Here is a 14,310-nt window from a genome sequence, read left to right on the forward strand (position 1 = left end):
GTTATTGTGTATTATGTGTATTACCGTACTTTACAGCCTGGTTTGGAGAAACATTGTCTCATTACTATATACATTATATGGTTATATATGTTATATACAGTACATGTATATAGTTAAATGGCAATAAACTTGATTGACTTGACTTGTTTGTGTGTACATAGAGTGATGCTAGGTACAGGAGTATCAGTACATAAGGTGACTGAAGGGAAATGATGGGTGTGTGGATGTGGTTGGGTGTTGATCAGCCTGAGGGTTTGGAGGAAGTAACTGTTTTTGAGTCTGGTGGTCCTGATGTGGATGCACAGCCTCTTCCTTGATAGCGGTGGGACAAGTTATCCATGAGCAGGTGTGTGTGATCCATCACGATTTCTCTGAACTTTATCCAGCATCTTTCTGTATTCCAGTCATATTTTGAGCATACCCTTGATGATGAACGAAAGCAGGGCTCAAAGGATGATCCGAGGGCTTAGGTGGAGAGGATGCATGGTTTCGGAAGGCATATGGTTTGGAAAGAGACCTGGATGTGGAAGACTGGCAGATGAGAAAGGATCTCAGATGAGAAAAGGTGCTGGACATGGAAAGTTCATAAATGAGGAAGGGTCACTGAGAAAGAAAGGCCATGAATGCAGAAAGGTCACAGGTGTGGAAGAGTCATTGATGCATTGGATCACAGATGGATGAACAGGGTCACTGTTGTGTATTTAATATTTGATTAATACTTGAGTAATGTTTTAAATATATTGTTTGATTAAGCATTCTCTGTGGTTTACATAATTCATTATGGGTTGTATGTAAATATGCTTGAATGGCATATGTCGTAAGTGTGTGTACCTCACTAAAAGTAAAAACTAAAAGCGTACAAGTTATTCCTGGCTCCATGTTTTTCTTTCGATTATTTTAGTTTTATGCTTGGAGTTACAAACATGATAGTCATGACTGGAGAAGGATCACAAATGGGGAAGGAATGAGACTGATGAACTGACCTGCAGCGGAACAGAGATCTCACATAACTATTAGACATGCTGAGTACTTCCAGCATTTTGTGTGTTACACAAAGGTTCTTCCTTAAATAATGGTCTACAGTTCGCCTCAGAAACTTGTGAATGAAGTAGGTGCCTAGATTTTAACCCAGCATTGGGAGGAGGTCATCCCAATAATTCTATTCCTCACTTGTTGCTCTGTAACCCATTCCATTTCCATATAGCCATCAACTCCCCACCATGATGGAATGGTGGCACAGGCTCAATGGGCTAAATAGCCTACTCCTGTGTTTTATAGGCTTCTGACCTTATCAGGCATCTTCTATGACATCCCTTCATCCAAAGCAGGTGTTGAAGCGACAGGCTTTTGATACAGAGCTAAATGTCATCACTGAGCCCTGCCTGTGACCTTAAAGCAGTTGCCCCACTCAAAGCAACAAGCAATCTATTCAATCAAATTCAAGCAATCAAAGGATCTCAGCAGGTTGAGCAGCATCTGTGGGTGGGGGGTCAGAAAGGGGAGTGGTGGGGAGAAATTGTCAATGTGTTCTTTGCCTCTATCTCTCTATCTAGTTCTGGTTTCATTTGTCATTCACCTGTCCCCTAATAAGGTGGCACAGTGTAGCAGCTAGAGTAACACTATTACAGCGGCAGCTGTAAGATCAGGGTTCGATTCTGCTGCTGTCTGTGAGGAGTTTGTACATTCTCCCCATGACCTTGTGGGTTCCCTTCAGGTGCTCTGCTTTCCCCCCACTTTCCAAAGACTTACCAGTTAGAGTTAGTGAATTGTGGGCATTCAGTGTTGGTGTTGGAAGTGTGATGAAACTTGCAGGCTGCTCAATACAATTCTTGCTCGTTTGATTTGATGTCAACTGCATATTTTACTGTATGCTTCAATGTACGTGTGAGAAAAAAAGTTAATCTTTAATCATTAATGGTTCCCATCATCACCACCTTTAATTATCTGGTTTCAGCACTGGTAACCCTTTGTGTTCCTGCTGTATCTCCTTCCCGCAGCTGTCTCCCACCTTCACGCACCCCACCTCTCATCTGCTTCTCACACTTTTTTTAGTGTTGTGTGTCTCCATTTATTATTCATCTGCCATTACCTCCCAATTCCTTTTCCTCCCCAACATGGCACAACCTGCTTGTCATGTCACACCCACAATCACCTTGGGCTCCTGTCTCACCATCTCTTTGTCTTTATATTGGCCATCTCCCCTCTCCACCTTCCATCCTGTTTCAGGATTTTGACTGAAATATTGCAAGTCTTTCTCCTCCCACAGATGCTACTCTATCCGTCAAACTCTGAACTCCAGCATCTGCAGTCTCTTGTGTCCTAGTCAAAGCTCCATATTTCTGGACCAATGCAGCATTGTCTACCAGGGTTCAGACCTGCATTCAGTCTTATATGTTTGACAAACCATAGAAAAGGCAAAACATTTTACCAGAGCCTGTTGGACGAGAGAACAAAATTATTTTTCTTGTAGTTTAACTTTTACTCTGCTTGCTTGTATTTTTTTAAATTTTATTTTTTTATTGAAGTTCATCATCAAGCAAACATTTCCATAAGATGTATTTCAGACATTGTACATATATATCATATAGTCATATATGTCACAAATCTCCACAAAGTATTTATCTGAGGTATACACTTATAGAAAAGAGTGGAAAGAAAAAAACAAGCAAAAGGAAAGAACTATGTACAAGTAGGGAGTGATTTTTTACAACATATTCATTGATTTGTGACAATAAAATCAGGCCTACGGGGTATTATGTAGTTAATCCATTTTTCCCAGTATGAATCAAATTGTTCCAGCTTATGATTAACAGATGCTATTATCTTCTCCATTTTGTAAATGTCCATTGTAACAGTATATTCATTAAATATTTATCTCTTTTCAAACATTCTTGAGGTATATACCCAAAATATATGGTCTTAATCTCTAAGGGTATTTCACATTTAAAGATGGCTTGTAGGGCTTGCTTGTATTTTTACATTATCACCTGTATACATGTAATTGTTCAGTGAAAATTTCAGTATTGATGATTCTGTATATTTCAAGAAGCTCCTCTGTCGCCAATGTTTTGCCACTAAACTTAGCTATTGAATGAGTTAATCATTTCACTGGAATGTTTTATTTTCAACCAGCCTGAGCTAGTTTTCAGTATAAGAGGACCACAGCATTTTTTTGCTTGTCGTTTTATTTCTTCTTCATTCTTATAACACTTAATAAGCATCCATCACCAACAAGTTTTATGCCTCATTCTTGACTTCTGAAGATCTTTGCATTGCAAAGTCACCAGGATCCAGCAAGCCTTATTTATTGATATTGGTTTACTATTGTCGAATGTACCAAAATCCAGTAGAAAGCTTTTCTTGCATACTGTTCATACAGATCTATTCATTACACAGTGAATTGAGTAAAACGAAGTAGAACAACAGTGCAGATTAAAGTATAAAAACTACAGAGATAGTGCTGAGCAGGTAAACAATATGGTAGAAGATTATAACGAGCTAGATTGTGAGATTAGGAGTTCATTTTATCTTATAAAAGGTCCGTTCAAGTGTCTGAAAACAGTGAGATAGAAACTGGCCTTGATCTTGGGTTGTGTGCTTTCAGGTTTACAGCCATGGGAGAATAGCAACTAATCTTTGGCTGAAATTTACTTAGCCTGGTGCTTGCTAGAGCTCTGAAGAAACCAGAAGTCGTGCCTGGAAATGTGCCTAGCTTGCACCTTGGTGAACACATTAGAGTATCAAAGTACTTCTCTGCTGCCCATCCCTTCATTCCACTGTTACACCCATGCCAGCACTTGTATGCACATAGGCAGTGGGAGAGGAAGGTTGGGGAGGATGAAAGCAGAGCCAATCAGGGCCTGAATGGTAAAATTCTGCTTTGCTATCAGGAGCCAGTCATGCAATTTATTGCAAAATGCTAATTCTAAATTCTTTATCTTCAGTGTAATGAGTGCCATAGAGCTAGGTCACCTACTGGCATATTTGTTGGTGTCTTTCCCTGTAGATATCTAACAGAGGGGTATCAGGGTCCACATATATATAGAACCCTTAAAATTGCTGCTCAAATTGATAGGTTGCTAAGAAGGCATATTCTGTGTTGGCCTTCATGAGTTGGGGGTTTAAATTCAAGAATCGTGAGGGGTATGCTCAAAATATGACTGGAATACAGAAAGGTGCTGGATAAAGTTCAGAGAAATCATGATGGATCACATGCACCTGCTCATGGATAGTTTGTCCCACTGCTGTCAAGGAAGAGGCTGTGCATCCACATCAGGACCACCAGACTCAAAAACAGTTACTTCCCCCAAACCCTCAGGCTGATCAACACCCAACCACATCCACACACCCATCATTTCCCTTCAGTCACCTTTTGTACTGATACTCCTGTACCTAGCATCACTCTATGTGCATATAAATCAAGTCAAGTCAATCAAGTTTATTGCCATTTAACTATATACATGTATATAACATATATAAACCATATAATATATATAGAAATGAGACAATAATTTTTAATGATAAATATTAGGATATATATTTCTCCAGGGCCAGACAGGGCAAAGAAAGATTAAGCCAGTCTTAACTGAGGTGTATAAGATGATAAAGTGGTCAGTGATTGCTTTTTCCCAGTACAACAAGGGGATGTATTTTAAGGTGATTGGAGGAAAATACAGAGAATGGTTAAGTGCTGTGTAGCTTTCATGCCATCAGTAATGTATCATAGAATAATGAAATCACAAGACCGTAACACAATGGAGCAGAACTGGGCCATTCGGCCCATTAAGTCTGCTCTGTCATTCCATCATGGCTGATTTATTAACTCTTCCAATCCCATTCTCCTGCCTTCTCTCCATAACCTTTGACAATCTTACTCAGCAAGAACCTATCACTCTCTGCTAAAGAATTATGAGGCAGTTTGTTGTCCTTTAGCAACTGATCAGACCAAATTATTGTCAGTCAGAGAGAACAGAAATGGACCCACGTCTATAATGGTCTTTTTAGTCATTTGCCCACATTAGGTCTATATGCTTCTGTTTTGCCTATTTAAATGCCTGTCTAAATGTCCCTTGAACATAGTGTCTGTATCTGACTCTACCGCAGGGAGATCCAGGTATCTGCCCTGTGTACTGTGGCAAAAATCATAGAGCATAGAGGTAGTCCCTTTTGACCCAGCCGAATATTGATGTCTGTCTGTATTAATCCAATTTGTCTGCATTAGGTCCACATCCCTCTATGCCAGGTGTTCCCGACCTGGGATCCACAGATTTCTCAGTTAATGGGTAAAGGTCCATGGCATAAAAAAGGTTGGGGTCCTCTGTTCTATGTCCTTCCTATTTCAGTATCTGTTCAAATACCTCAAACTCTGTGGCGTTTCAGGAGCAGAAATGCACAATACATACATATAAACGAAATAAGTACTGAGAAAAGAGATCAAAATTAGTGAGGTGTGGTTCCTGAAACGTTGAATGAGCGTCTTCAGGCTTTTATGCTTCCTTGTTGATGCTAGCAATTAGAAGAGGGCGAAGGGATCCTTTTTGATGGATCGCCTTTTGAAGGATTCCCCGATGCCGGAGAGGCTAGCGCCCATGATTTCTACATCTTATAGATAGAATCAAGAGGAATCGATCTTGAAAAGTGATTAAAATGTTTACCTTTTTCTCATACTTAATTTTCTTGTTGTTGGCAGGCTGTAATTTGGTTATTTTTAATTTTTTTAAAAAAAGCTTGTTCTCTGGAGCATGGACAGGGATGTTGAAACATTATGTAACTGTGCGAGGTGCGTGAATCTGAAGACGGAAGTGTATTGACCGGGGATGGTGCGGTTTTTAATCCAGTAATTGTGTTTTTTTTTATTTCAATAGTTGAAATAGATTTTCCAGAGAACCGCAAAAGCGACTTTCACGAAGACTTCAGAACAAAGTCAACTAACTAGTAAAATCAGAACAAACGGCAACCGGTCCGAGTATCTGAAACACGAACGGGTTTTACTGTGTATATATTTATATACTTCGGCCAAAATTTCACGGTAGAAGTTTGAACAGAATTATTTCAAGATTTTTTTATTTGAACGGATTTTTATTTAGACACAGAAAATGACAAGAAAAACTACAGTAGCTGGAAGTCTGAAATAAATAGTAGTGGAAAATACAGCGCGGAAGGTCCTTCGAGCAACGTGCGATTTAACCCTAGCCTAATGACAGGACAACCTACAGTGACCAACTTACCTATCAACCCATACGCCTTTGGACTGTGGGAGAAAAGCGGAGAACTTACAGACAACGGCAGGCATTGAACCCGGTTCGCTGGTACCGTGAAGCGTTGTGCTAACCACTACACTACCATGCCACCCGAGTAACAAAGATGGGCCAAATAGTCTTCTGCGCTACTTTAGTAAATGGCCGTGAGTAAACCGTGATGGGAGTGTGATTTGTGTAAGGCGGAACATTGATTGCTGCAGATCAACCCAATTCTTTACACGTTTAGTGAAAACCATGGTATTGTTGGAGAAGAATCGATTCAATGGTAATATGAAACTAGCGCGAAAGTTGACGTCCACCGTCACTCCATATCATACATTTGCCATTTATTCATCCTTCCGTAATAAATAATCACAAAAACGTCTGGATCAAACATTTAAATAGACGTACATCAGTAGGTGGGGATATGACGACTGGGTTTCAAACGTGAACGGGAATAAAAGCGTCTTGCATGTGGACAGGTTCGACCATTTTGGAGTACCTCTGAGAGTTTGGAGTCCCCTTTCAGCATCTCTATCCAGGGACAGCTCCCCCGCCGTCCGGGCAGCCTCGAACCAACACCAGCCTTCTTAGATCGGTGGGGACAATTTTCGATTTTGCCTCGTGGCTCCCTGCTCATTAAAATGCAGGTAAGAAGAAGTGTAGATTTGTTTTTTGATAGTTTGTAAAAAGTGCCCATCATTTTGTCTTCAAGCAGAAAGAACTTAAAACAATTTTCATTCAGATTAGAATTTGTTGACGGCAACTAAGCAGGGATGTGTTGTGTTATTCAGTCAGTTGAAGTAGCTCATCATTGAGAGACGTGTCCTTACCTGCCTTCCAACCAGAAATTTTAACGAGTTCAGAAGAACCGATATCAGTGTGCTTTGTGTTTTATCCTCTCTGAGCAGATTCGGGAGATGATCAGGCTGCTGTTGTTCGTGGCTGTCATAGTACATTGCCAAAATGGATACTTTGGGAAACCGGTCTCCAATGATAAATTTGTTTCCGTGGGTAAGTGTACCAAGCTGTTTAGTAGTCGTTAAATTATATTCGTTCGTTGGGTAAGGACAAAAGTAGTCAAAATATAATGTAATAGTGTTTTCAGTTAGTTTGGAAACTATAAATTGGTGTTGTAAAGACAATCGAGAGCGAATGTTCATACCTGCCACTGAACGGAGTTGTTATAATTTTATTCTAATTCTCATCACGGTTCTGCAAAATCTAATTACTGCTCTAGGGTGCTCAGTAACATACCAATTAGTAAACTTGATTCTGGTCGAGGCAACTACCTCGGGCAACATTGTTTCCTCGAAATTTCAAACTAAAATTAAACGCTGGCATTGCAGAGAGAAAAAGAACAATTGATAATTATTACAACATACTCTTGGTGAAAACTAAGTCAACCAGATCCCTATTCAGTTATCTGAGTTAACAATTTACTAGATTAAAGCAACAATAAGAAGAACTGCAAAATTTGGTGTGGAAAGCAACTTATGAGGAATATCAAAAGCCACATGCAACAAGACCTAAAATTAAGTTTGGGTATAAGAGGGTGTTTAAGAGCAAAGAGAGAACCGTAAAATGATTAACAGTAATGTTTTAACAAAGATTAAGAATTTTGTTGAATACTTAATTTGCACCAGCATTTGCAAAAGATTGAACATAGTAACCATCCCAAGCAAAGGACTATTGGAACAGTCAAAAAGCTTCTTCAAAATTGTCATCTTTTAAAATTAAAAATTAAATAGGTTAAGCAGTAGCAATGACAAGTAATAAGTGCTCTGGAGATTAAAAGTAGATGCCTATTGTCTTCCCAAGTTTTTTTTTCAACAGAGAAACCATCGCTTCCAGTTGAAAAACTGTGTACGCAGTAAACTATGAAAGGTGAGAGGAGGAAAACAAAGAAGTTCCCAAACATCTGCTGCTGGAAAGTAATCAACATCTATAATTTAGCAAGGAGTGTCTGAACACAGTGAAATATTTCATCTGATCTGGAGGAATTAGAGAGTGTAGTTTGTGCTTAATGCACTTGTTGTTTTTAAACCTGAGGTGAAAACTAATCTGTGGGTGAGGGGTATTATTGATTTGGATTTCCTTCATTTAATAAGACCTTATTATAGCCAATGTTGAATTAAGGCATATTATCGATCCAGTTTGAAAACTGGTTTAACAGTAGGACACTATGAGGAGAGACACAGATCAGGTTCACTAACTAGTAGCCTGTGACTAATGGTTTGCCTTAAATAACCAGTAATGAGGTTCATTCATTCACCACACCAACGTATGTCTTGAATGTTGGGTGCAAAGCCAGATAATGAAGTTTCTTAAACAAAGACAAACAATGTAAGCAATGTTCCCTTTAATTTGTAATGATCAGTGTGTACAAAAATCTTGTGCTATGCAATTTTTGCCCAGTGAAGTATGTACACACTGAATAATTCCTTCAATAAAAACAGTTTAAATAAGCCAGTTTTAAATTCTGCAGACATTTCTATGCTGTCAAAACACCATCTACATCAGAATCTGGAAAATGAAATGTGATTGTGAAACATACTTAATATGCCATTGAGATAGGGATGACAACCTTTTGTGTGAAGTTTAAATTCCTTTGCGCGCTAGTAGCAGAAGGTGTGTGTGAACATTGAATGTAAGTGGCATCCTTAAGTGTGCAAAAGAAAGAAAAAAATGAAAGAAATATCAGTAAATTCTAAGATTGTTTAAGGTTGGAGCAAAGAGCTTACAAAGTTCACAATTCAAAGAAAATTTATTATCAAAGTACATATAAATCACATATTATATGAAATTAATTTTCTTGTAGGCATATTCAAAACTATGATAGAATAATAGCTATAACATAATCAATAAAAGACCACACCAACTTGGATATTCAACCAGAGTGCGGAAGACATCAAACTGTGCAAAAGCAAAAATAAAATTAAAATATATATATATATATATAGAGAGAGAGAGAGAGAGAGAGAGAGAGAGAGAGAGAGAAAGAAAACATGAGATGAAGAACCCTTGAAAGTGAGTCCATAAGTTGCGGAAATATTACAATGATGTGGCAAGTGAAGTTGAGTGAAGTTATCCCCTTTGGTTCAAGAACCTGATGGCTGAGGGGTAATAACTATTACTCTGGTGGTGGTAATAACCTGGTGGTGGGGGTCCTTGATGATGGATAGACATTGTCTTAAAGAAATATACATACCAATACCTTCAATATCATGTAGAAGCAAAAAGGCAAGTAACATACTGACCCTTATATCTGGAAGAGTAGAATACTAGCAGATAGAATTAATACTTCAGCTGTACAGTGCAGATTGGATCACATCTGTACTGTGAATAATTCTGTTAAGTATACCTTAGAAAGGATATATTGGCCTTAGAGGGAGTGTAGTGAAGAATTCCCAGGATAATATCTGACCTCTATAGATGCAGATATGAAGAGTGATTAGACTAACCAAGTGGACTTTCTAGAATTAATTGTTCATTTAAACTGATCAAAGTTTAAAATAGTAATGGGAAGTGACTGAGAGAAGCTGCTACTACCAACGAGTAGGCCAATGATGCAGTAGTTAAACTATTACACAACTGGTATTCCAGTTTTACAGCTGAGCCTGAGTTCAGTCTAATCATAGCAGCATTTGAAATGTAGTTAATAATCTGGAATTTAAAACAAAAACTATTAGCAATGGTGAACGTGAAACTACCATTAATTTGGTATTACTAATGTCCTTAAAGAGAAGAAAAACTGCTACTCTCTGCTACTCTCCTACAGCAAAGGGGTTGACTCTTAAATGCCTTCTGAAGGCAACCAGAGATGCTAGAAATGGGCAGAAACTACTGGTCTTGCCAGTGATGCCCACATTCAGGTAAATCAATATTCCAGGAAGTATTGGGCTAAGGACATTTCTAAATATTGGAACCAGTCTTTTGAGAAGCAAGGTTAGGAACATGTCTCAATGCCAACTGTTTTTATTTTAATTTTATTTAGAGACAGTCACAGGCTCTTCCAGCCCACCAAGCCCAAGTCACCATTGACCAATTAACCTACAAACCCATATGTCTTTGGAATGTGAGAGAAAATGGGAGCATCTGGATCAGGACCATGTGCGTTCACAGGGAGAATGTACAAAGACCTTACAGACAGTGGTGGGAATTGAACCTGGGTCATTACTGCTATAATAGTGTTACACTAACAGCTACACTATGAAATTCCCTCTATGGAAATGGTACATTAGGTTAAATTAAACGTTAAACAAAATTGTTAGTGGAAAAAAAATAAAAGGTTTTGAAGTTAGGCACTAGTCACCCATAGACAAATTCAATGGGAAAATGAGCTTGAAGGTTAAAAAAAAACTCCATGCTCTGCAAATGATGTTTGGATTCCAGGTAGTCAATATAATTTATCTTTGGTTCTAGATCATTTAAGAATGCTATCAGAGAGCACATTCACATAATGGGTTGGAGAAGTTTGACACTCTCCCCATTTCTTGTCATTACTCTATCACTCTGCGCACCACTGATGCTGGGCAACATTTTCTAAAGGGGAGAATAATTGTTTTATGTTATATAAAGGTATCAAAGAACATTCAGCAAAGATGATCAATGCTGTTGAAGGTGCAAGGGTGGGATATGCTGGCTTATAAATGTTCCTTCATATCCATGATAAAATTGCTGTTTGCAGTGATCTTGAAGTCAAAGTCAAAGCTATTGTCAAATGCACTTGTACATGTGTGAACAAGGGCAATGAAAAAATACTCACAGCAGCGTGGCATTAGATATACCGTAGTATTAAAGACACAACATTCACAGGAGGAAAAACATAAATTATTTGAGAAAGGGTGAAGTTCAAAGTAAATTTATTATCAAAATACATGTATGTCACTATATGCTATACTGAGATTTACTTCCTTGTGGGCATTCACAGTAAACATAAACACAGTTAGAACGCAGCATGAAAACAGTTAGAACCAAAAAGAAAGGTCCATTGTAGTGCAGTGGTCAAAGAGGTCATGGTTTTGCCAAATGGAGTGATTAGTGTTGTGTGGATTGGTTCAAAAACCAAAGGTTTGAAAGGAGGTGGCTGTTCTTGAACATGGAGGTGTGGGACTTCAAGTTTCTGTCTGACGGTAGTGGCGAGTAGATGCCATGGCCCAGATGGAGGAGATGTTTATAATGGATGTTACCTTGCTGATGCAGTGTTTACTAAATATACTTCTGATAATGGGGATGAGTACTGGGCTGAATGCTGTACTCTCTGCAGCTTCTTACATCCTTACAAAAATTCCTGATCTGAAATGAAAGTTGATCTGTTAACCTAGTTTTGGTTCGGAAGAAAAATAAAGAAAAAAATTTATTTTTAGCTATCAATGTGATTTTGCATTGCAAAATAATTAGATCCAAAGAAACTCTGGATTTATCCTAATCAACATTATTTCCGCACTTCAATTCTAATTTCACTGAATCACCATTTGATACTTTTACAAGTACCTAGCAACCTAGGTAGTTTTGGGACAACATTTAATTAGAACAGTAACATAGAACAATACAGCACAGTAACAGGCCCTATGGTCCAACATGAGATGACCACATGACCAATCTAACTAATTCTATCAGCCAGCACATGATCTTTGGTCCTCTGCCTGTTCATGGGCTGTCTAAACGCCTCAAATATTGCTATCATTTCTGCTCCCACCGGCTCCCCTGGCAGTGCATTCTGTGCAGTAGCCACTCTCTATGTAAGAAAAATACTTGCATTGCCCATATGCCCCACCACCCACCATAAAAAACCATGTGCTCTAGCATTGGACATTTCCACCCTGGGAATAAGACTCTATCGACCCTATCTAAGCTACTTGTAATTTTATATACTTGTGTCAGGTCGCATTAGAATCAAAATGAACTGTGCAATGATGGCCACTTTCCAACGTTTGAAAATCAAAATAATTGCAAATGCAGGATATCTGAAATAAAATTCAACACAAACTTTAAAAACGTAAGGGCAGATTGTGACAAGACCAATAGGGTTAAGGCTTCAGATCGAAGATCCATCCTCATACTTTCTTTTAATTTAAAACTATCTTCTTTTTCTATCCTTCCCAGTTCTGAAACAATGACTCTTTATGCTAAAACAATGACTTGGATTCTTTTTTTCTCTCCACGGACGTTGCCTGAACGTTTGTAACGTTCGTTATTTTATTTTTTTTCTCCCTTCTCCCCTTTCTTAACAACTTTTAACTCCTGTTGCAGATTCAATATACCCGGCCCGCGAGTCCGAATTTCCCGGCAACTCCCTCGTCCTGGCTCGGAATTTAGATGGCCAGAACTCATCGGAACAGTCTAGCATGTGCTACTTTCTCCAGGAAAGCGACCTGGAGAGTCAGATTTCCTGCAAACTGAGATTCCAAAGGAGTAAATTTAACTTCAACCCGTTTGGACTTCGGTTCGGAAAGAGAGGTGACGCCAGCTCAATGGCCTGGAAAACGGCGGTAAACGGGAACAAGCTCCCTTATCTTTGGAAGCACAAGAAACCGGCATGCCTGGTCCTTCAGAGCAATTGCTAACAGTCTGCGCTAGATTTATTTCTATTAGAGGCTTGTTGAATGGTGTTCCACCCCCCCCCCCCGTTTCAGTTAATGCGATGTAAAACTGCAGTATCCATGGAGACCAGAAGTGACTTGCTGTTATCTGCGTCGTTCCAATGATACTTTGATAATTCCAGCAGAGTTGCATTAGTTTTGTATGTCATGTGTAATGTAACGCGAGCTAATTCTGTCCAGGTACACAATAAATGTAGCAGAAATGGATTAGTTTGTAATCTTAGTAGACTCGCGTGTTGAATGATCTCGATGTCGACTAGAATATCAAAGACACTGATCTCACTTCTAGATCCATTTCTCTGTGTATTGTCGGTCAATGTCAGTTTTCAACTGGTTCTACATCAAATAAAGAATTCAATTTCCGTTCCAGTATAAGTGTGGAGCTGGATTATCACGATGTATTTGTTGGTCTATGTATTCGTTTTGAAAGTTCAAAAAAAATCGTGCCCATTAATTACCCGCTCAAGATAAAGTTTTAACCAATTAATAACTGAATAACAATATTAATAACAATTAATAACTGAATAAGGCAACTTGTGCTGCAGTGAACTGGGTAGCGCGATAATGGCCTCAAAGATACATAGACATTTGTAGACATGGTCGGATAATTTCTTAATACCTTCTTTCATTGGTCAACAACATACCGTGACATGCTACAGCTACCGAGTCAAATACACTGGCCCATTCAGTCACCTGGAAAACGTTCCTTGTTTCAAAGACACAAAGAGGACATCCAGAGAATTAATCAAGGTGAAATTAGAAATCAAAATTACTTTTACTGCAAGTGAATTCTAACATCCAAATCAAACGGGAGGCACTTTGAAACCACTCATACAAAATAACTTTATAGAAAATTTAAACTTTATCAAGATTCACCACTGGAACAGTTTGCTCGTAGAACACATCAAACATGTGGCAATTCAAAAATATTTCACAAATAGATGAAATAGTAGTTGTCAAATTCACTTTAATTTTTTTGAATGAAAAGATTGCTTTGGAAGTAAATCACAATAGTAGCACAGCAACAATAATATTACTGTTAAGAATTAATATCAGATCAGAGTCAAATCTTATAGAACCATAGAACACTACAGCACAGAAACAAGCCTTTTGGCCCTTCTTGGCTGTGCCAAACCATTTTTCTACCTAGTCCCACTGACCTGCATCTGGACCATATCCCTCCATACACCTCTCATCCATGTACCTGTCCAAGTTTTTCTTAAATGTTAAAAGTGAGCCCGCATTTACCAGTTCATCTGGCAGCTCATTCCACACTCCCACCATTCTCTGCGTGAAGAAGCCCCCCGCCCAATGTTCCTTTTAAACTTTTCCCCCTACATGCTTAACCCATGTCCTCTAGTTTTTTTCTCCCCTAGCCTCAGTGGAAAAAGCCTGCTTGCATTCATTCTATCTATACCCATAATAATTTTTTATACTTCTAACAAGTCTTTCCTCATTCTTCTATG

The 14,310-nt window shown here is 38.7% G+C and overlaps 1 protein-coding gene across 1 annotated transcript; it reads left to right on the forward strand.

Annotated features, from left to right (window-relative positions):
• The first annotated feature begins 6,809 nt into the window (after positions 1-6,809).
• Positions 6,810-13,202, forward strand: kiss2 (kisspeptin 2). Its single transcript, XM_059986905.1, has 3 exons — positions 6,810-6,889; positions 7,151-7,253; positions 12,495-13,202. Exons 1-3 carry the CDS (start codon positions 6,884-6,886, stop codon positions 12,806-12,808), a joined length of 423 nt encoding a protein of 140 aa, XP_059842888.1. The 5' UTR covers positions 6,810-6,883; the 3' UTR covers positions 12,809-13,202.
• The last annotated feature ends 1,108 nt before the right edge of the window (positions 13,203-14,310 follow it).

The sequence above is a fragment of the Hypanus sabinus genome, chromosome 13 (assembly GCF_030144855.1).
Source record: "Hypanus sabinus isolate sHypSab1 chromosome 13, sHypSab1.hap1, whole genome shotgun sequence".
Lineage (NCBI taxonomy): Eukaryota > Metazoa > Chordata > Chondrichthyes > Myliobatiformes > Dasyatidae > Hypanus > Hypanus sabinus.

Bases quoted from the DNA above. Each gene is read 5' to 3' on its own strand.
- kiss2 (XM_059986905.1), top strand. The intron at 7,254-12,494 runs GTAAGTGTACCA...CTCCTGTTGCAG, and splicing joins TGATAAATTTGTTTCCGTGG to ATTCAATATACCCGGCCCGC.